At 51.8% G+C, this 21,145-nt stretch overlaps 6 protein-coding genes across 6 annotated transcripts; 4 read left to right on the forward strand and 2 right to left on the reverse strand.

The window, feature by feature from the left end:
* The first annotated feature begins 773 nt into the window (after positions 1 to 773).
* Positions 774 to 4,080, forward strand: COCSUDRAFT_23909 (NmrA-like protein). Its single transcript, XM_005647088.1, has 5 exons — positions 774 to 1,078; positions 1,382 to 1,502; positions 1,884 to 2,093; positions 2,441 to 2,662; positions 3,056 to 4,080. Exons 1-5 carry the CDS (start codon positions 854 to 856, stop codon positions 3,247 to 3,249), a joined length of 972 nt encoding a protein of 323 aa, XP_005647145.1. The 5' UTR covers positions 774 to 853; the 3' UTR covers positions 3,250 to 4,080.
* A 235-nt stretch (positions 4,081 to 4,315) lies between these two features.
* On the reverse strand, positions 4,316 to 5,988 carry COCSUDRAFT_29279 (MBF1-domain-containing protein). Its single transcript, XM_005647089.1, has 3 exons — positions 5,603 to 5,988; positions 5,192 to 5,288; positions 4,316 to 4,845 (listed from the first exon to the last, which is right to left on the reverse strand). The coding sequence occupies exons 1-3, from the start codon at positions 5,821 to 5,823 to the stop codon at positions 4,744 to 4,746; spliced, it is 420 nt and encodes a 139-aa protein (XP_005647146.1). The 5' UTR covers positions 5,824 to 5,988; the 3' UTR covers positions 4,316 to 4,743.
* A 565-nt stretch (positions 5,989 to 6,553) lies between these two features.
* On the forward strand, positions 6,554 to 8,451 carry COCSUDRAFT_42270 (TPR-like protein; the record flags this gene model as incomplete). Its single annotated transcript, XM_005647090.1, has 6 exons — positions 6,554 to 6,595; positions 6,660 to 6,794; positions 6,976 to 7,053; positions 7,243 to 7,356; positions 7,839 to 7,991; positions 8,341 to 8,451. 6 exons carry the CDS (start codon positions 6,554 to 6,556, stop codon positions 8,449 to 8,451), a joined length of 633 nt encoding a protein of 210 aa, XP_005647147.1.
* Positions 8,452 to 9,724: 1,273 nt separating this feature from the next.
* COCSUDRAFT_66304 (hypothetical protein) lies at positions 9,725 to 11,887 on the forward strand (the record flags this gene model as incomplete). The annotated part of the gene is made up of 4 exons (XM_005647091.1): positions 9,725 to 9,889; positions 10,312 to 10,430; positions 10,634 to 10,745; positions 11,055 to 11,887. The coding sequence occupies 4 exons, from the start codon at positions 9,725 to 9,727 to the stop codon at positions 11,286 to 11,288; spliced, it is 630 nt and encodes a 209-aa protein (XP_005647148.1). The 3' UTR covers positions 11,289 to 11,887.
* A 404-nt stretch (positions 11,888 to 12,291) lies between these two features.
* On the forward strand, positions 12,292 to 15,417 carry COCSUDRAFT_33340 (hypothetical protein). The gene is made up of 6 exons (XM_005647092.1): positions 12,292 to 12,497; positions 13,060 to 13,110; positions 13,304 to 13,449; positions 13,851 to 13,969; positions 14,380 to 14,521; positions 15,046 to 15,417. Exons 1-6 carry the CDS (start codon positions 12,428 to 12,430, stop codon positions 15,208 to 15,210), a joined length of 693 nt encoding a protein of 230 aa, XP_005647149.1. The 5' UTR covers positions 12,292 to 12,427; the 3' UTR covers positions 15,211 to 15,417.
* A 1,182-nt stretch (positions 15,418 to 16,599) lies between these two features.
* Positions 16,600 to 20,833, reverse strand: COCSUDRAFT_63752 (hypothetical protein; the record flags this gene model as incomplete). The annotated part of the gene is made up of 9 exons (XM_005647093.1): positions 16,600 to 16,616; positions 16,815 to 17,181; positions 17,501 to 18,037; positions 18,305 to 18,559; positions 18,744 to 18,839; positions 19,206 to 19,541; positions 19,777 to 19,967; positions 20,275 to 20,433; positions 20,800 to 20,833. 9 exons carry the CDS (start codon positions 20,831 to 20,833, stop codon positions 16,600 to 16,602), a joined length of 1,992 nt encoding a protein of 663 aa, XP_005647150.1.
* Positions 20,834 to 21,145: the final 312 nt, after the last annotated feature.

Below are 21,145 nucleotides of genomic sequence, written 5' to 3' on the forward strand. Positions count from 1 at the left end.
TCTTGGAATACGGCCCAAGGCAAAATAATGACCGGCGCCGACATGGCCAGGAGCTCGGGCTGTGCGTCAGTCTAGTGCAGCTGAATATCAATGTGAGCTTTAGGAGCCTGAGGCAGTGCGGTGTCCTGAAAAGTGGGGCAGCTGTGTCTTGGCAACCTGAATTTGTCGCCGTTTCTTGATTCTTGAGCCAGCGGCGCAGACTCTCGAGACGACTAATGTGCCAGATAATGTGCGCTCAGAAACAACATTTGAACTGGGTAGACTGTCTGCAAGCATGACTTGCTACTAGCATAGTATGTGAGTTTCTGGGTCCACTGGAGGTGTAGACATCACCGTGACGTCAGCGATTATCAGTATGCTTAGGCGTAAACAACTCTCCCGAGGTGCGTATCACACCAGTGACAAGCCCTGCTTGCATGGCATATTCAGGTTGGCAGTCCCACACAATCGGCTTCAAGCAAACCCGGCTTGCCAAGTGCCAGTGGCCAATGGGCCATCCTGGTATAAGATCACACATGTCACACTGTAATTACGGTAATTACACACTGCATGCAGTGCACTGCAAAGCCCTGGCCACGGATAGAAGCCGAATCAGACTTGCAAGCGGCTTTCTTGCTCCTGGAAGGTTGGCAAACTTCAGATGCACCTGGATCAGGAAGATCTCAAACCAACCTTGGACTGTCACACCTGGGAGGCTGCGGTTTGGATTGAAGATTATCCCATACCCAGAAACCATGACGCCCGGCTCATTGATGATCGACATCCCTACTACCTGCTTGTCTTCAATATTCTGATCGATCGACGTTCGAATTTTGCTTGTACAAATACCAAGGGAGTCTTTCAGCGGTACAAGATGGTGAAGGTACTTATCGTTGGTGCTACCGGATTCCTGGGCAACCTGATCGCCAAGGAGGCCGTCAAGTTGGGCCACCAGGTGACCGCCCTAGTCAGCGAGGATAGCCTCGCCAAGAAGAAGGAGACCGTCGAGGGCCTGAAGGCGGCCGGCGTGCAGATCAAGACCGGCAGCCTGGAGTCCGATCACAAGGATCTGGTGGCCCTGCTTAAGACCGTTGAAGTGGTAGGTTGGCACTTGTTCTCAACATCGTTCATTGCTAGTCTCTTTCTTCACAGTAAATGTCACGAACAATGTCGACCAATTGTTCCCCAGCTGGACATCGAGGAAATCTTTGTGAGTACTATCGTTGTAGCATTGGGGACAGGTTGCCTTGCGAAGATTGCGCGCGTTAATTCATGCTCCTGATGCGAGTAATTTTTCGACAAGAGTGCAATGCTTTCGTAGTGGCGAGTCCGCTCGATCCGATGGCCAGCATATTTCGGCACCTCAGCTCCTTCTGCCTGACTTGATGGTGTTGCCAAACAGGTGGTCTCTGCAGTGAATGGCCCCGCTATGACCGCCCAAACGAAGCTGGTGGCTGCAGCAAAGGAAGCCGGCACCATCAAGCAATTCATGCCCTCCGAGTTCAGCGTCTTTGGCGCTGTCGGTGAGCTTCGTTCCACTTCTACCTGCAACTTTGTGAACCACTGGCCTTTGCTGCACTGGTAGCCTTCTGTACAATGCAAGTGACTGCTTCAAAATGAAGCACACACCATAGAAACTCCTGCAATTGGCATGAAGGGGGAAGGATTTTGCTGCATGGGAGGGTCAAAAGGTGCATTTTGAGCGCGCATGCCGGCATACAGCAAAAGTTGGAATTTCTATTATATCAAATACTGGTTACATATGCGGCGCTGTTGAGGTGTCAAACAATGATTACTGTGCCGCCGCGCTGGTGAGTGTCAAACATCGATTACTGATGGGCCGGCACATGCGCGCTGGTGAGGTGTCAAACAAGGGATACTGATGTGGCGGCATGTGCGCGCAGGTGAGGCCAGTGCGCCGCTTTTGTTCGGCCCCAAGGCGGAGGTGAGAGCGGCCTTGGAGGCCTCGGGAGTTCTGTACACCTATATCGTGTCCTACGGATTTGCCTCCTACTGGGCCAACGGCCTGGGGGAGCTGGGGCAGAAGAACAGGGTCCCCCCCTCGCCCTCCACCGCCAATAAGGTCCCCTTCTACGGCACCGGCCGCACCAAACGTGCGCCCCTCTGTCCTCCTGCTTCCTGTCCCCTTTGCTGCTGAGTGCTCCTCTGCTCAAGCGCACACCAGTCACCGTCCTATTTTATCACTTTTGCAGAGAGTGAGCTCGCAAAGGAGATGGGTACCTGGGTTCTCATGCAAACAGCATTGCAAACGCAGGGCCAGAAAAACATTCATGCATCGTCTTTGCAGATTTCGCTGACCCTGACCCAGCCCAAGTATGTGCTGTGCTTGCCCTCCCTCTGCCCAGCAGGGCATAGTCACTGTCAAATACATGTTACTCATCTCCGGCTTCAAAATTTAAGATTCAAATACCTGCCATGAGAACCCATAGCTGATGTGCAGTGGTGATGAACGTGGAGGGGGACATCGCCGCGTACGCAGCGCGCGCAATTGGCGACTCGCGCACGCTCAACCGGCAGATGCACGTGCGGCCGCCGCTGAACGCGCTGAGTCAGCATGACATGGCGTACATCTGGGAGGACAAGATCTTCCGCCAGCTCTGCATCGGCTCGCGCCTCGACCGCGCCTTCGTGTCCAACGCCGACCTCGAGCAGCGCATCGCATGTGCGCCCCCTGCGCCTGATCTGACCGTCATTTTGAACTTTAATTTAACGCATGTGCGCTGCCGATTTTGCAATTTGAGTGGTTCAAGCGTGTGTCCATGCATGGCTGCATAGCATATCGAAGGAAGCACCCTTCATGATGATGTGTTCTGCTCTGCCAGTGCTTGGATTGTGACCAATCAGGAGATTGGCTGTTGGCATTATTCCGGTGCTATCTGCATTGCAACAGGCAGTACCCTCTCTTCAAGAGTGCAGAGCTCTGGTCAGCTTTGATGATCTGGAGCTTCTTGTGGCTTAAGCCATCATTCCAGGATGCACAGGCAGTGCTTGGATTTGACATTTGCAGTGATAACATGCAAGGAACTGACAGAAGCACTTTGTCTGGCCTGTGCAGCTGCCGAGGACCCGATCAAGAAGACTCTCCTGCAGCTGCAGAAGACGTTCACTGTGGACGGCGTGACAACCCCTCTGGGCCCCAAGGACGTTGAGGCCTCCCGCCTGTACCCAGACTACTTCTACAACCCCATTGCCAAATACATGAACAACCTCATTGACACCTTCCGCACCCAGCTGGCCGCCGAAGAGTGAGGCAGCTTCACCTGCAGCTTCCCCTACCGCTTCCCCTGAGCTTCCCCTCAGCTGCAATGCCAGAGGATGGCCTCTCTGCACCGGCTGTCTTCACAGGTGTTGAGCTGTGTGGAGGCACAACATCTGCTGTCAATCAGCTGCAATGTCACAGCACGGCCTTTCTGCAACGGCTGTGTGCAGATGTGTTGGGCTGACTGCCGTAGAGTGAGGCGCTACATCTGCTGTCCCGTCGGCCGCAATGTCAAAGGAGGGTGTGTCAGCACCGGCTGTCTGCAAAGGTGTTGGGCTGTGTGAAGGCAGCAGATAAGAGGGACGGGCGCATGGGGTTGGTGTGAAGTGTCAGGAACATCTGTTGTCAGCTTCTGAAGAGTCGCTCGTGGTATTGCATGGGCTGTTCTGAGGGCTAGTGGGTGTCAAAAATTCAGTTGGCATGTCCAAGAACATTGGTTGCGCAGCGTTGCATGCGCAGAAATGATTATTGTATTGAGTAGAAGAGGGAATGCTGTGCCTCTGGCCCTGCACTGGCAGAGTTCCGCACATATCTTGAGCTAAGGCCGTGCAATCGAGCCATGGAAAATGTGAGTGCAGGGGCGGGGGTCAGTTTGGGGTTCAAGTCCCTGGTCAGAACTGAGGATTTGGTGTTCTTTGTTTGCTTCGTAAAAGGGGTGCTCAGCTCAAAAGCTGCCCTGGATCAGTAAGGATGCATTCTCTGCCTGTGGAACACATATTTGACAATCACTCAGCCTGAGTGCTCAATCAATGGATGATGTTGTGCTGAGGCAGTGATCTGTTAAGCAATGTTGCCTGATGTAAATAGCATTTCGCATCCCATGGTTGCACATCCTGCATGCAGGCCACTGGCACACTTCCATAGATCTGATGACTCTGCATGCCAGCTTCAGGTGCATGGCTGCCTAGTAGCTCGGTAGGCTGAAGTAATGCGATGTGAACACACCTTTGCAAACTCACCCAGTGTGCCTGCGGCACAGTAAATGCAGTGCATAGGTGCACTCAGCACCATCAGAATACTAATTTCTGGAAGTTCTCATTCAAGATAAAGAACACAGCAGCAGCGTTAATGTTACATGTTCAGGCGCGGACTCAAAGCTCAAGAGCGCGCTGCAAGGTCACGCTCGAGCAGTCTCAAAAGGAATTTGCAGATAGCACAAAGAATAGGAGACCGAACTCGAGCCCATGGCATCCATTTGGTGAGCTAGACTAAGGCATGCATGATGCACACGTCAGGTCATTTACCAGTCCCACATCCTTACTACAATTTTTTGGGACCGCAAGTGGCTGAATTACTCGAAGCACCCCCACACTGCTGTGCAATCTTGCATGCACCATTGACGCCCCTAGAAGACTATAGCAGAGCTCCTGTATCTGCTGCTCTATGAAAAGCTCCGGAGTGCGTTTGTGCTGCTCACTAATACCATCGGTTACAGTTCTGTTCTGCTGCATAAGTAGGGATACAGAGACGGCCATTGGACTGCATCACTTCTTCTTCACACTCAGTTGCACTCCCAACACGCGAGACAGCTTGGACAGCACAGCTGGCGCAGGAATAGCTTTGCCATTCTCATACTCCTGAATCACCTGCACAGAAATGCCACAGAACCAGTCAACAGCTTGTTCAGGCAGACTCACCCCCAAGACACCTATGCACACTCGCGCATACAGAAGCAGAATTGATGCCAGGAGCAGAACATTGACAACTTCACGCAATGTATCAGGAAGCCACATTCAGGTCTGCAGTACCAGTTGACATTTGGATCAGGCCAAGACAGCTGAGCACACTTGCACACACGCAAGCAGAACTGATGCCAGCAGCAGGCACACCAGTAATGTATCAGCAGGACACAAGCAGGTCTCTGAGTGATTGCATGCTGGGTATCTATGCTAGTGAGCTTGGTGGAGGAGCCGGCGAAGTTGCTGGACTTACATTTGGCTTCTCATTGATGAGCTGCCCCAGCTGCGCCTGAGTGAGCTTCTTTTCTAGCCTCGCTGTTTGTATCCGCTTCTTCAGCTCTGTTGGCACGCTGCAGGCACATACATGGCATATAAATGTCAGCAGGATGCACAGAGAAGATACAGGCACCGCTGACAATAAGACAGCCATTTACAACTGGTGGCAAGCCACGACACAGAGAAATGTCATTTTGTACAGAGTCACCCCACAATATTGACACCTCGAGCAATGCATCTCTTCACTTGCCGCTGTAAAGAGGTGTGACGTTAAGGTTACGCACAGTGCTGCAATTAGAAGCAGGCTTTGCGTTGCTACAAACACAGAAGCTGCTCTGATCTCTGATCAAGCGTTTTCAACGGAGATTCAAAGAGCAACGCCACGCACCGATCGTGATGCAGTTCTTCTGTCTCCCTATCGAGTTTAGCCGCGTCCTTGCCAGCGCCGGTGACCTTGTTTGCACCAGCCCCAAACTTTTTGACAGCCTCTATCTGCGCTCCTGCTCGCAGAGCGTCATTGACCACCTTGTCCTTGTTCACTGTCCCGGCTTTGGGAGCCTTCTTCCGGATCACCACGGTATCCCAGTCTTGTCCTCCGTTGATATTCATTGTGCTAGTTTGCTAAGGAACAAAAAAATCTTCTTGCTGGTCTTGACGTCGGCGCTAGCTCGAATGCTTGATCGATGGATGGCAGCGACGTTCAACAAGCAATTCCTGATAAGTTTAGCAGAAATTACAGCTGCAATCTGAATGACTGCTGGCGCAGGAAACTTCTGGTGGTCTGAAATGTTGCGTAATGGTATTATGAGATAGTGTCTAATTAGAAGCACGTGCATGAGTGGGTGGATTGCAATTGGGGTGGTTCCACGCGGTCCCGTCTCATCTTCTGCTTTATCCAATCCGATGTATCTGCAATTAATGGAATCAAGACTAGGACCTGCAGCAACATATCGATATACGAATACTTTATTCTCCCAAAATAGAAAATGGACATATTTCAGAGAAGCATGACAGGCATGCAGGCCTGCGGCACAAGCCATCAATGTGGCGCGTCAGCTCAAACTACTTTGTGCATCAGCAGACGGCAGGAGTACATTGCGCAGCCTTCCTGTATGATCTCAAGATGTAGCTTGATATCTTCGCAGGGTGAGTTCTGTGTGACACCACCTCTTGTTGGCTTGTACGGAGTCATCGCAGTGCAAGCAATTCATGATCAGGTCGCATGAAAATTGATCGCCACTGTCAAAGAGTCGAAATGCATAGAAATGAAATTTCTGTCGCTCCCTACTTGTAATAGCCCCTTGATAGACCCGTTTTTGTCATAATTCACAGGCGTCAGATGGCCTTGCAGACAACAGCAGCCCTGCAGAAAGCTCAGGGCGTCCACCAGGACAGCGGCAGGCTTGGCAGGGCCGCTAAATCTCAGCGCAGAGTTGCATGACCAGGTGTTCAGCAGTCATGCAGCAGCAAATGCAGTGCTTGGCGAGCTCGGAGATGGACTGGAGGCCCCAGTGCAGCTGCTGTATCTGATCACCTTACTGGGCTTCGTGGTTGTTGGCGCTTACCTTGTAGTCCGCCAGGTACACAGCCCCTGCTTGTTCGGCAAAAGATCATGCCCTGCATTGTGTTAATGAGTGCAGAGGTGCATGCAAGCTGAGCGTGATTCTTCGCAATGGCATGCGCCTAGTGCGAAAGGGAAGACAAGGGCATGCAGCAGGCTTTTTGTGAAGAAATCCAGTGAAATTGTTTTCCTTCACACAGGTTCTTGTACGACGAGAGCTTGAAGAGGCAGCAAAGGTGCTGGGAGAGAGGATTCGCACCAACGATGCCACTTGCGAGGTGGGCAGCCGCTCATGTAGAACTTGCAGCAAGCGCAAAACTTTTGACTGCAAGGACCTGCATGCTTCTGCTGCCACCCTTGCATACAGTGCCACACAGGACACAAGATAATGTTCTCAATTAGTAATAATCCCCAAACGAAAGAAAATTTCACATCCCGCTCACAAGTTTTGGCTGTGGCATTTGCAGGATTTCTTCGAGCTCGGAGTAATTTTGCTGCGCAAGAAGCTGTACACACAGGCCACAAAGAACCTGGAGAAAGCCAGCCGGATATGGGACAGCGAGCCAGAGGAGTTGGCACAGGTGCAAGCCCATGACTGCTTTGCTTGCTGATCGGAGGATTGTCACCTCTGCAGTCTTGAAAGGGGCAGCTTTGATATCAGGCACATTGCCCGGCTGTTGAGTGGCGCAAGCCTCTTGCCCTCAGATTTGCTCTGAGGCAGGAGTGGTTACTGGACGCTGCAAGAAAATCTTGACATGCCTGCTTATTACGAATGGCACACATCAACAGCAAGCGCCATCTCTTGCTGCGCTTAATGCCATTAGTGCCCAATGGCCCTATCAACAAGACTCACATTGTCGCTGTATTTCCTGCGTGCATGGCGCAGCAACTGAGCACCGTGCCCACGATTGATAAGGCCTTGCGTGGATTACGAGTCCATCAAGGGGTAGGATATATTGCAAGCCTTTAATTGCAGCTTGTCTGCAGATGTACCTTGCAAGGCAGGAAAATCGTGTATGATGATAATGGCGCAGCGTGATGACTCAGCGCCATGTGATCGCAGGTGCACAACGCGCTTGGCTTTGCCTACTTCAACATGCAGCGGACGGAGCTGGCGCTGAAGAACTATAGGAAGGCAGTGGAGCTTCAGCCGGGCTATGTCACCGCCTGGAACAACCTGGGAGACGCCTATGAGAAGGCCAAGGACTTGGATCAGGTGCCCAACTCTTAAAAATCTTGTTCTCATCTAATAATTGGCCTAATCTAAGGTACACTTGATCTGGGAAATCTATGGATACTCCAGCTGCTGCTCTGCATGCTTTGCCATGACCCTGTGCGCTTGATGCGCAAGAGAGCCCAGTGGGAGTCTCATTAAAAACCAGCAGGCGAAGCAGCGCCTGTCTGTCTCTATTGGGCTGTGACATCATGACTGTGGGGAGTCTGCTGGAAACGACAAAGACAGCACAGTTTTGTAACGACGACGGTCTATGTGATTACCTGGGGTTGAAGATTTTGTGCCATGATGTGCGAGTCTCATAGGCCGTTGAACCATTTGTGTGGTGCAGGCTCTGAAGGCTTATGAGGAGGCGCTGTCGTACTCCCCAGCAAACAAGGTGGCCAAGTCCAGGGTGGACTCTCTGCGCACAAAAGTGAGGAACCTGAATGTGTCATCGTGAGTACTCTGTGCACTGGTGTTTGACTGTCACAGTGTGTGGCCTTGTAAAAGTTACACTGAAGCACGATTGCAGCTTGCCAGTTGGGAATGGCCCCCGCTGGCTCCCATTTCCCATCCAAGTAGAATTAATTGAACCAGCACTGTGCTCACGAGGCTCATAAGCCTGAGCCGACGTCGGCCTGTCACTGACTGTGGCACATGCGTCCAGTCACTGGTGCTCATCACTGGCAATATATTGTATGGCTGCCAGCAGTGGGGCAAAGGTTTGGACCCCAATGGAATTAGTAGATCTGTGTTCAGCAAGTATTGAGCGACTCATTGTCGAACCACTGTCAGTGAAACAGACCTGAATCTTTCTTGACTCCGCGTCAAGAGCCTGAGGCCGCACTGCTTGCAGCTATGTACCGGTGTCCCTGAGAAATTGCACAGTTGCGTGGGGACCGGCTCAAGTAAAATATTCCGTGCATTCTGGATTCTATGTTGGCGCTCACACTGCCATATATGTGCTGCTTCTCTCATGTCCAGACCTGATCTGAGAGAAGCTGACGTTCTGCTGACTGGGAGATGAAGTTCTGGAACGCCGTCATCATGAATACTTTCATCATCGAAACCGCCAGCAATTCATCATAAAGCCTAGCGTCCAATAGACTGAAAATCGATCCCGAGAGAGCACCACTGACGCATTTTTGTGTTTAAAAAAAGCTGAACCTTGTCGGAGGCTCGCGCAACCTTGTGACGTTAAAGGAGCACCACCGGAGACCGGGTTTGCCAGCTTACCATCGCCCGACTCGGGCCTGCGCAAGGATGTGGCCGCGATCATCCTACACTAGCATCACCATTGCCTTGCTGTGTGTCTTAGCAGCAATTCAAGCGCCAGGTGCGTCTTTGCTCGTGCTCATCGTGGTTTCGGAAAATATAGTAACGCAGATATGGAGGAAAGTAAGCTCCGAAAAGGAGATTATCTGCACTTGATGGTCAACATTTGTGCTTTAACAAATTACTAGCCAGCACAGCAAAGGATTCCCGAAGTAACAATCTCTTGAGAAGGAGCAGATCCATCATTCGGGTGTCACGCTCAGTCTGTGAATTCCCCAGGCACAAGCAACAAAAATGTAACGATGATCTAAACTCAGCTGAAGTATCATACATGGTTCTTGTGACTCGTATCCCACACAAGCCTTCGTTCCACTGCAGGTTCACTCGCCATCAGCAGGGATCTTCTTGCCACAGCACCTGCTCCTGCACCTATGTCCAAGACTGCTCCTATGGGGGCCATGGCACCGGCAGGAGCTGCCAGGCCGGCAGCCAACGGAGTTTTCATCGTGACGATTCCCAAGATCACCTTCAAAAACAACACAGCCATCGATCTCAGTGGCGTACCCAATGTCACTCAGTGGGTGCAATACACCCCCAAGCCGGCTGCTGGCTCCTTTGCAAAGGTGTTTCTCTGCCCGGTGGCTTGTCAATGTGACTGTTTCTGGCACAGAAAACAACTGCAGCGCATGCGCGTTGCTAGAGCTCATCCGAAGAATTTGTGCTGCAAAGTACAGTCGAAGAAGGAGAATTGTGAGCACTCAGCTCAACCTTGTGGTCACCTGGTATTGCCCACCGCTTGTGCTATGGCCTCCCACAATAATGATGCAAGGGAGGGGCAATAGATTCTTGTTTTATGCCCTTGTAAATACCTGGCCCCGGCTGGCAGGAGCAGTGGAAACGCTGAGCAGCTTGGGCTCTTGCGTGGATCTGACAAGTCCTTCCAGGGGAAGGATATGTGGCAGCATTCACCTGCAGCCTGTCCGCAGACGCACCTTGTCTCTGGCAGGAACGGCGCGTTGTTTTGATAATGCTGGGTGTCTTGCAGGCAGCTTTCTTCAGCAAGAAGCTGGCTGCAACCAGCGGCAAATGGATTGATGGGCCTCAGGCGCTGCTGTCAGGCTCTGCCAATGGCAATGCCTCGAACATCCTCCTCATTCTCAACGCGTGAGTCACCTATTCTTGAAATCAAATTTACACCTGAGCCATGCCTGCCATGCACTCTTTTAACTCATCAGTCCCCCATCAGGGTGCAACACTGCTTATTGGTGTGTTGTGCAGCATGCATGCAAAAAGCTCATTGAAAGATATTTATGGCATCAAAAATTTACAGAAGGGATCTGAGGCTTGCTGTTTGCTGCGTTCTACAGGCCCGTGTACAACGCAGCGACCGACGTGGTGACCCTGGCTTACAAGGTGCTGCCTGCCAATGAGTCATCGCTGCCCGCAGCTTCGGGCATCGCCAATTCTGTCCTGGGCTTGGTGAGTCACCCTGCCTGCTCTTTAAGAAGACTTAAACTGGCTTCACATGGTAACTTCTTTCATATCTCTTGGATTTTTTGGATGACATGACATTGGATGACAAAATTTCTAATTACTGCTTCAGTGTGAAGAATCGTTAATCACTTGTGCTTCGATTAGATACCTATGACAAATTTTCATGCTGATCAACACTTCCACGGAAAACGATGTATTACAAACTGTTCTTCCTTGTGAAGGGGATCCTTCCAACGTGAGCAGAAAACTTCCGAACCAAGATCATGCTGTGCTGAGCAGTTGATATTGCTGCAGGTTGCGAGCCAGTCAACCGACAGCAGTGGAGCTACCCCTCTGTTGACGGCAGCCGCCCCCGGATTGACCCTGTACAACGCCACGCTGTTTATCGACACAGCCGATATTGCTAAGTACACTGGAAGTGGCTCGTCAACATCTGGCGAGAAGGCTGGACTGATCAGAGTCCCCCTGGGCTACAGCTTTGGCTATGGCTATGACTACTATGTGGGCGACCCTTACTACTACCCTTGAGGCACTGCAGTCATAGATACTAATGACTACTACGGAAGTCTTCAGTAAGTACTGCCGCAAACCGGCACTTGGGCGGTTGCCAATCCCGGCCCTTGACTTGAAGTTTTGAAGTATAGAAAGAATGACAGGGACTCATGTTTGACTGGTCAATGCCTTAGCATCAATTTCTGTGCATTTGCACATCGTTGACAGCGTCTGAATTAGCTCAGTCAAAGCCTCTCAGAAGGTTTGCTGAAAGACCTGCACCTTTGAGTCTTGCGCACACCTCCAAAAAAACTGGTGTCTTTGAGAAAAGTGTGTTACAGCTACGGCTGTTGACATGGCTTCGCTCGGTGAAGAGCAGACTCTAGAAAAGTGGAAATGACTCATATTTCCTGTGATGTGACAGGCATTATTGCCATTCGCAGCATCCAATTAGCAGCAATGCCTTGTAGCTTCTAGATTAATAGCTGCTTCAAGTTAGTAAGAATACTTTGAAGCCCTCATTGTCCGCCAGTGGGATGCAGGAACTGCCAGTTCAACAAGTTGTGATGCTCACAATGACAGTGAGATCTTGCAGCATGACCTGCAGATGATATCTGAAGTAAGGTGACCTCATTAAATGGGCTTTTCAAAAATGATCTGATTGAGATTAGTGCGCTGGCACCAAATGCCACTGACTGGGGTCCTCAAATCAGTGCATCTGCAGCAGGGAATCTCTCTGGAAACTGGTCTCTGGATACAAATGGACCAACATCATGGTGGCTGCACTGCGCTTGCATGACTAGTCCAGTACTGCACTTCTGAACCTTTCATTCACGAGCATGAGTGAATCACAGTGTTGCAGAGAGGTGGGCACACTTTGAGAAGTCCTGAACGCAAGCTTCCTTGAGCTTCCTAGATCAGCATGACAAACGCAGGGAATCTCTCGTAAATCCAATGATCGTAAGTGGGGTGATGGAGTAATGCAGATCCCAGCTACCTCAGCGATTCGTAAAGTTTGGCTTGACAAACAAGTTTGCTTTCGAATATCCAAGATATCCGTCGAGGAGGAAAACATCGGGCTGATATCGGCCAACGTCTGCCCAGCGAAACGTGACCGACTTGATCATACCGGCCAGCTTCGTATCTTTCTGTCTGAACGAGCCGATAGCCGCCAAATGCAGCTTAGCAGGAGTATGATGTCTACTTTCGTTATTCTGTCAGCTCTGATTGCCATCTCATCGCAAGGTGAGCCTTTTGCGGGCGCTTGACGGCCTCGCTGGGAAGTACTAGGGCTCGTGCTGCCAATTGGCGATGGTGGCACAAGCAACAGTTTGCAGATGGCCCTGCAGAACGATTTGGCTTGTACATCCTTTCTTTTGGAAGGCATACGGTGCCTCTTAGGCTGTACGGCACGGTGTTTGAGGAAAGGAAGAGTCTGGCATCGTGGCGGGCGTGGTGTGTGATGGTAGCATGAGCCAGCTTCTGGCATTTGCCGGTCAAAGATCATTCTTTGCCGCCCTTGTGTTTCATCTGTGCAGGTTTTCTGTTCTGTATGATTGTCAAGTGCTGTGACAAGCGTGCTACGGAATATTACGACATCTCCTGTCTCAGCGAGAGTGCCTAGTCGGAGCAGCTTAGTCAGGGCACGTATTGGCTCTCAAAAGCAAGACATAACTGTACATTTCCCTTACATGATGCTATTGCTGGACTAGGACGACTCTGCACTCATGTGCTAGCTTGCCTTCGTAGCATCTAGAATTGGGCACATTGAACTGAGCTGTACTAAGTCGTATCTGTGGTTCTGCAGGTGTGGCAGCCTCCAGAAATCTGCAGCAGGCCCCAGCTCCGGCTCCTGCAGGTAATCGCATCCCCTCCTCGCGGGGGTTCTGCAGTTCCCTTGGAATACGACTTGCCTCATGGCTTGCCCCACTGGCAGGGTTGGCAGAGGGAGGCATATCACAGTATTGGGTGCCAGAAGACAAAGCTTTAGTGAAGATTACATCCCTATTATACTTCTGACGTTTTCGCGGATTTCGTGCTTTGTGCTGCAGCCTCATCCCCCATCGATGGAGTCCTGGCCCTGACTGCTGGCAAGGCTGCCTTCATCAACGGCACAGCCCTTGTGCTGTACGACATTGCCAACACCACCTCCTACGTCAAGTTCCCCCCCTCGCCCAAGGCGGGCGCTGTCTCTCAGGTACCACCCAAACCCTTGCCAATGACTCTGCGCGGAAATTTGCTTCTGCCTCGGGACTGACCAAAAATGTTTGAGCATCGCAACGTGCAACTTGTTTTGGTGCAGCCGTGAGCTCGGGTTAACATAAGTGAAGATTCTAATGAGTCAAGAGCTCACCACCTCTCAAGCCACTTCTGCATCGAGAATAGTTTTCCAGTGTCCTGTGTCGCTTTTCAAGAACTTGCAGCATATTCAGTCCTCCCTCATCTCGTCTTGATGAGCTCTTGACTTACTATGGCAGTAAAGAGCAAGACCATGTCCTTGTCTCGACTAATGACTCATCAGAAATGCTTAAAGAGGTTGCAAAGCACCAGAATGACAGTTCCTTTGGCTTATTACGACGTTCATGTCATGACGTGCAGACCTACCTGGTGAGTGCCAGCATGGCGGATCTTGGCGGCAAGTGGGCGGGTGGCCCTCAGGCGGCCCTCTCCGGCTCCTACAACGGCAACGCCTCCACCGTGCTTGTGCAGCTCGATGCGTAAGTTCCCCTGCTTGACCCTGGGTTAATGAACCTGCTTGCATGCACATGCACATGCACATGGAGTGCGCCAGGAGCTGCCATACAGGCTTGCCATGCAGGTCGAAATAAATGGCAGCCATGCATGGGGACTCTTCAATGTAATCTGATGGCGCAGGGCTTTTCCCCCATAGCAAAGCGCATAGGTTATAGTTTCCCATTGAGACTCCTTGCATTGGCCCTTGATTCATGCCAGCTCAGATTGAAAGCCCTATCTTCACTGCCAGCGCTTGAGTTTTCCTGTCGCAGCTGCAAAAGCAGATCTCTCAGCACTGCCATGCAGCAGCCAGCATTGTCGTCGCATGTTTCATGTGACCTGTGCAGCCACTCAAGCCCCAGCACTGACCATGTTTGTGCTGCACTTTCCACAGGCCCAAGTACGACTCTGCCAAGAACACAATCACCTTCAACTACAGCGTCCTGCCGGTCAACGGCACCACTCTGCCCGGAGTCGGCGGCACTGTCAATGGCATTGTGTCAAGCAACAACGGCGCTGAGGGTTCCGGCACATCGGTACGCCCCCCCTTAACTCCCTTGCCTCTTTGGAAAGTCACATCTCTCCCCCACGGATCGGCCCGGGCATCTTTGTTCTCTTGAGCGAAGGTAACAGTTGCATGCATGACGCTGGGATAAGCATGAGAGTTGGTCTGTTGCAGACATGAAGTGTATTGGGATTGGGCTGTTCTTCCTTTGGTGCTTCTTTCGGGATGCGTTGTCATGTTGGGGTTGCTGTGTTGTGTCCCAGATCGGGAATGTGTGAGTGATTGCTTGATCCCGCACACATTCTCCATTTGGAAACTGACCCCCGCTGTTCTTTTCTTCCCCTTCAGGTCCTGCCGTATGTGACCCCCGGCTCTACCAAGTTCTACAATGCAAGCCTGGTCGTGGATGTTGCTGGAATCCTGGGATATATTGCCTCGCCAGTCTCAGCCGAGAAGGCCGGGCTCATCAGAATCCCCCTGGGATGGAGCGGGTTCGGGTACTGGGGCTAAATTATGAGCTCTAGGGTTTGACCCCTGAATATTCCCCCTCCTCAGGTGCTGCCCTACGTGACCCCGGGGTCGACCACTTTCTACAATGCCAGCCTGGCGGCTGATGTGGCGGACATTATGTCATATGTGGACGCCCCTGTCGCCTCCCAGAAGGCCGGCCTGATCAGGGTTCCCCTGGGCTGGGGGGGCCCCTGGGGTTTCTGGGGATGAAATTCGAATTCAAAATTCAAGCGTGATTACAAATTTGGCGCTATCACGCAATAAACGCTGCCGGCTAAATACGGGCACGCTCACGTTGATACCCTGTCACTGTGGGCAGCATGATCAAGAATATCTCACAGCCTGGTCCATTGAAATTACTCATGTCTGGTAAAGAGACAAGGTAGTGTCTGCGGCTGTATTGTATGAGAGCGGCTCAAGACAGCAGAGTTCCCAAAATAGTGCAGATCAAGCTTGTGTCTGGAGGTGCAGGGAAAGATGAGAAAGTTGCACTTTTGAGCATTCCTGATCTCATCTCGAGACATACGCTTTGTTTGGTGTGTTCTGCTTTCAAGATGTGTTTTGCCCTCGCATGGCTGTCGATTTAGGTGGCTGTGAACTGCCATATGTTATTGACCCTGCAGGTGAAAGTCTTGCCAAGAACTTTGTTGCTTTGATGCTTTATAATTGGTGAGAATGATGGCTTGACCGGACGGCAGACTTGCGTTGGCGGTACGATATATATTCAGATCAGATGTTGCTTGTATATAGACAAGCTCCTTCTTTTGTGGTGTCACCATGTGCAGGATGTTGTTGACATCACTAATATACTGTAAACCTTCACATTGCTGCACCAGTTCACCCGGGAAATTAACTGTCCTCCTTCACTTGCACAACCCTGCCAACATCTCCAAGTGCAGGTGTCTCAAAGAATTTTTACAAAGCAAATGCAAGATCTGCAGACCTAGATCTCTGATGATGAGAGTCACAACAAGCTCTGGTGCCGTCTTGCCTCATCTTTGCTCCACAAACTTCCATATTGAGGTCCTCCTCACCTCAAGATATACAAGAGCTCATTAAACTATCACGTGGATTCACCTCTTAGAACTTTGCAAGCCTGCTTGCATGCCTGTGTTGAAGCTTCACCTGGCACTGACAGTGGTTTTCCCACTGATCCTCCCCTTAACTGCCCATCTCCTATCCACTGCTGGCAGGCGCCTAGGCCATCACTCCATCACTCTTTGCATTGGGACCCTCTCGGGGCCTAGCGGGTGAAGAACATTGGCTTGTTGACAGGATACGCCCAATCCTCACACATAGCATCTTCAGCCTCGGCTTGCAGACGCTTTTCCTCAGCGCGATCGAACAATCACGACCGGCAATCATCAGAGTATCCCCCGTAGGAGTACTGAGATGAATAATTTGACATCGCGCCCCAACCTGCTCGGAAGCACCAAATGCCTTTCAGGGTTACCCCGGTCTTGCAGCACGAAACAGCTTCACCAATTAAAGCTGCACCAGGACCAATTAATTGACAGCAGCAGTGTAATAATGTTATTATTGTGCACACTCAGATTTGACACCTGACATGAATGTGAACAGGGCTGTGGCCCGCCAGCTCTATCTAGGGGTGAACACTGCAGACAATAAAACTGTTATTTGGGATGCTGATGAACTTTTCAGGGGTAGGATTTAGGATCCAGGCATACCTTGAGCCCTGCGTGAGTTCCATCTCTCCCGCCTGTATTCTTCGCAGCTCGAGCAGTCACAGACGTCCAGGTACATGAATTGGCTATAGCGGCAGCTATCCGAGCTTGCAGGAGAGTGTGGAACACGTGTCTCTGCGCCTGACACTGATTCATCAGAGGTGAGCTCCAGTGAGTCTGCCTTTGAGGAATCTGCCTCGGAAGCTTTCTCTGCGGTCTGGCTGGCTGCCGATGCAGCTGTGATGGAAGCTGCCTCGGAAGCTGCCACTGCGCTCTTGCTGGCCGCCGATGCAGCAATGAAGAAAGCTGCTGCGGAAGCTTCCTTGGACTTGCTGCGTGCCGGCGCAGCTTCCTCGGCCGCGCCTCGGGAGGAAGCCACAGGAAGGGAGGTGACACGTGGGTGGGCCGTGCTGGTCCGGTTGCGGCGGCGGCTGGGGGGATTGTACCGCATGGGCTCGTAGTCATCCTCTGAGTCATCGCATGAGTCATCGTAGTCCTGGCAGCAAACCCACACAAACCTGTCAGGCACAACGTGTGCTTTCATGCCGGGCATGCATGCAATTAGGGCATCTGGAGTCCCACATCGCGATACATATCGCGGCACATGAAACCCCCTAATCTGATGAACTTGCGCCAAGGCACACAGGGAGGGTGCGGGGTGCGCCAAGTGATTGCGCAAAGCTCTGCCGGTCAGTGTTTAAGTTGCTAAGTAAGTAAGTAAGTAAGTAAGTTTGTAAGTAAGTAAGTAAGTAAGTAAACAGCATACTTTAAAGACAAAGACAGCAGGTGGCAAAGAATGGCAGCTGGTGGCACACCTGTTTAGGTGGCGCCTTGTATGTGCCAAACCACCCATCCACAGCTTCCCTCAGCCTAGCGATCTGTCGATCTTTGCGCGGTGCAGGAGACGCCTGATCTGGCTCGGTGGCAAGCGAGAATCCTGGCTTTGCAGCTGCAGCCTCACTTGGCGCAGATGACTCAGCAGTGTGCTTCCGCACGACGACCCCGATTGCTGCAGTGCTGTCAGGGGTCAACTTAATCTGCATGGTGACAAAGTCTTCTGCTGCGGATGAAGCTGCCTTGGAAGCTTCCCACGCGCGCTCGCTCACCGAAGTCGCAGCACTCTTGGCCGTAATCTGAGGCGAGGGTGCAGCTCCCCCTGAAGCTTCCTCCGGCTCCTTGCTCCCTGCCTGTGCACTATCCTCAGCTGCGCCTTGGGAGGAGGCTGCTGGAGAGGATTTATTCGGGCTGTCAGCTTTGCTGGATACACTCGGCAGTTTGCCGCAGCGGTTTCTGGGGAGGCAATCTCTGAACTTGTCCTCCGGCAAACAGTCATCGCTCGAGCCATCGTCCCCCTGAGAGCAGTCACACGATCTCTGTCAGCCAGCATTTTGCTGTCATAGGTCATACGGATGCTTCAATGCACGCAATCTGCATGCCACACCGGCAGTCGCAGCAGCATACTGGTTCTTTCTGTGCAAGGGGTTTTCTAGCACAAATTTCTATATGGCTTTCACTGAAAACACGCCAAGACAGCACAGCAAGGTTTGGGATGCATTTGTGGTCAGATTAGCTGTCTTGTTTGGCAGTAGCAGATGGCAAAGTAGGTGCTAGTCGCTCACCTGCTTGCGCTGCGACATCTGCCTTGCCAGAAGCTCGTACTTCCTGGTTTCATTGAATGTGAGCATTTCCCATGCTGAGGAAATGTCACTTGCATCACGCGGCGCCTCAATTGTCTGGACAGCAGACGCCTCTTCAGGCACGATTTGCTCAAGGCCCTTCTTTACTGCGGCTGGTTTCGGCTCTGTGTGGGGTCCCACCACATCACCCGCCACATCAGCGGGAGGCGCCGCCACATCAGCCAATGTGGCACCCTCCTGGCAGCAAAAGCAACTTCAGCAAGCCGAGGAATGAGCTCCCACAAAGGAGATATATTTATGCATGTGCTGTGAAGCAATACTTTCCGCAGCATTGGTATGTTGACAACAGCAGGTATAAGCAAAGTGCAGGAAATGCATGTGACCTGCTGGGGGCTGACACAAAGTAAGAGCTGAGACTCACCTCACGGACTGGAGGCAAATCTCTGCGAAGGAATCCAGGAATGAAGGGCCTCTGTTTGCCCTCTCCCTCAGAGTCAGGCTTTGAGTCAATATACACCTGACAGAAGACAAGAAGGCATGTCAGGCAAAAGCTGCTCTGTTACCACAATGCACACGACCTGTAACTTGCTGCCTGTAAGTTTGCAAAATGTGGTGTGTCAGCAGCCACAAATATGCAGCAAACACCACAACAAAATTCGCGCCCATGCACAGCAATGTTGATTAGGCAGAGCAGGAGTCTGCTGCTGAGTAGCTGGTGATTGGCAAGAGCTAACTTTGCAACCCATGTAGCACCGTTTATGGAATGCAATGGCAGCCTGCTACCGATGCAGTAAGCTTCGTCCAATGCATTGTCAATCCCTGATTGTTCAGCCTTGATGCCAGCGAGTGTGCCCAAGCGCATGGAATGATGCCGGGGTCGCACCCAGTCATCCGACGGTGCGGCGGCTCCCGTAGCAGGTACGGTTCGCGGCGGCGGCGGACTCGTAGCGGCGGGCGCCTTGCCGGGGGCGTTGCCTGCTCCCGGCGGCGGCTGGCCAAATCTGGCGGCCATCGCCTCGTGCATCAGGCTCCATCGGAAGTGCCAGTCATTGGCTGCCGCCACAACGCAGCGGCCGCTGCTGTAGTCGTTCGCGTGCAGGAAGAGGAAGGCCCAGCAGCCATTGGAGAGAGTCTTGGTCAGCAGCACTGGGATTTTGCGGTTGTGAAGATTCGTGCGAGCGTTGCAGTAGCTGCGGAACTCTGCACTCCTGCCTACGGCCTGCAGCATGCAAGAAGAGCTTCTGCAAAGGTCAGGAGATGACTTTTTGCATTCTTGGACATCATGGACTATCTGCCTGATTGACCAAGATGCACATGTTTTGCATTGCTTGCATGGCAAGCAGAGTCCCACGCAGCCAAAGCTTTAGATTCTGAGCATTCAAATCGTTCAATCTTATTGCAGGAAAGCCGGAAGGCAGCTAGAAGACGGATAGACATGAGGAGTGAATGCTCACCCTGGCAAGCCTGTCAGAGAAATCTCCATCGTCCATGGTCTGCGCGTCTCGGTAGAAGTCCATCATTGAGGAGTCACGCAGGATTGGGCTGTTGATGCTGATGAGCATCTGAATGTCTTTCAGGGAGATCTCTCCAGTCATCGGCATGATGGAGGGAACCGCCGCCAGGTCATCGTGGCTGCAGACTTGGCCTGTAGAGACAGCCGCACTGTTTCAAAGATAGGACAATTCATCAGAACGGCATGCAATCGACCAAATATGGTCCCTTACGCTGCTGGTTGGATATAGATTTGCTCTCATGGAGCCCCTTCCGTGAAGGCATCCTACAAGCAACCTTCAGTCTTCGTATAAAGATAGCTACCCTTGGATATAGGTGTGTTCGTTCTGTATCATTTGCAGTAGCATTTCCCGAAGCAACAGCAGGGCATGGTCAAATGTGACAATGTCAGAGTGTGAGGCTGCCTCACTGTGGCACTTTCGAGAATCAAGAACGCTCACCAGGGTAGAGGCTTGCAATATCGACGACCCGAAAGCTCGTTGGCGCTTGGAGCAACTGCAGCAGGTCTTCGTCTAGAACAGGCCGTCGCTTGGGGCCGCTGTGGTCCTGTGCAATTGATTTTGTGGCGACAGGCTCGGCGTCGTCTAACTTTGCTTCCCCTGAGATTGGGTTTCACATCGTCAGTTGGAAGGTACGCGAATTTGTTGCCTCATTGTAAGGGGCGGCGACCACAGGTTTTGCGCATATCTCTCCACTAGAGGCACACATACATTATCGTTCGTGTTTGATGTGTGGGAGGCCCGATGAGGGTTCCTTACAACCAAGTTTCCATGAAAAGATTGAGAAGCTTCGAAGATCACCGGAACGTTGTGATGGCGGGGAACTTTCGTCGGAGGTGGAATGCTGCAGCTGATGTGTCAGAGCGTCCCAGCCGGCTGCTTCGTCTGGGCGCAAGCACTCAATGACCTCACAAGTGATTGCCTGACTGTTTTCCAGACCCAACAAGCTCGCTTTGGCATCCTCACTGATGAGTCGCACAACTCCTGCACCCTCCGCCATATCTATTTGAACATCTCCAGAGCCTGATTTGTTCTGCAGGTTTGCTCAGATCATCCTACCTGACGAATCAAAGTGCACCACAGTATCTCTGCCTCAGTGTGTGGCCTCTTGCCAAAGGTTCTAGAAGGATCATCTGTCTTGAGGAAGTTTGAGGAAGCGATGGCCTGGCTTGCACCTATTCTGGCAACACCACTACACGTCAGCCCTCCACATGTGTCCACATCAGCAAGCGTTTTGCGCCCTTTTCCTCGGATCTGTACAGATCCTATACTATTCAGCTGGGATCACAATTAAACACAGAAATTTTGGAAA

The sequence above is a fragment of the Coccomyxa subellipsoidea genome (assembly GCF_000258705.1).
Source record: "Coccomyxa subellipsoidea C-169, whole genome shotgun sequence".
Taxonomy (NCBI): Eukaryota; Viridiplantae; Chlorophyta; class Trebouxiophyceae; family Coccomyxaceae; genus Coccomyxa; species Coccomyxa subellipsoidea.

Coding starts and splice junctions, on each gene's coding strand:
- COCSUDRAFT_23909 (XM_005647088.1), top strand. CDS start 854: ATGGTGAAGGTACTTATCGTTGGTGCTACCGGATTCCTGGGCAACCTG. Junction 1,079..1,381: donor TGCTTAAGACCGTTGAAGTG/GTAGGTTGGCAC, acceptor GTTGCCAAACAG/GTGGTCTCTGCAGTGAATGG. Junction 2,094..2,440: donor CGGCACCGGCCGCACCAAAC/GTGCGCCCCTCT, acceptor GCTGATGTGCAG/TGGTGATGAACGTGGAGGGG.
- COCSUDRAFT_33340 (XM_005647092.1), top strand. CDS start 12,428: ATGCAGCTTAGCAGGAGTATGATGTCTACTTTCGTTATTCTGTCAGCT. Junction 13,111..13,303: donor CCCAGCTCCGGCTCCTGCAG/GTAATCGCATCC, acceptor TTTGTGCTGCAG/CCTCATCCCCCATCGATGGA. Junction 13,970..14,379: donor GTGCTTGTGCAGCTCGATGC/GTAAGTTCCCCT, acceptor CACTTTCCACAG/GCCCAAGTACGACTCTGCCA.
- COCSUDRAFT_29279 (XM_005647089.1), bottom strand. CDS start 5,823: ATGAATATCAACGGAGGACAAGACTGGGATACCGTGGTGATCCGGAAG. Junction 5,289..5,602: donor GAAGAACTGCATCACGATCG/GTGCGTGGCGTT, acceptor ATGTGCCTGCAG/CGTGCCAACAGAGCTGAAGA. Junction 4,846..5,191: donor TCATCAATGAGAAGCCAAAT/GTAAGTCCAGCA, acceptor ATTTCTGTGCAG/GTGATTCAGGAGTATGAGAA.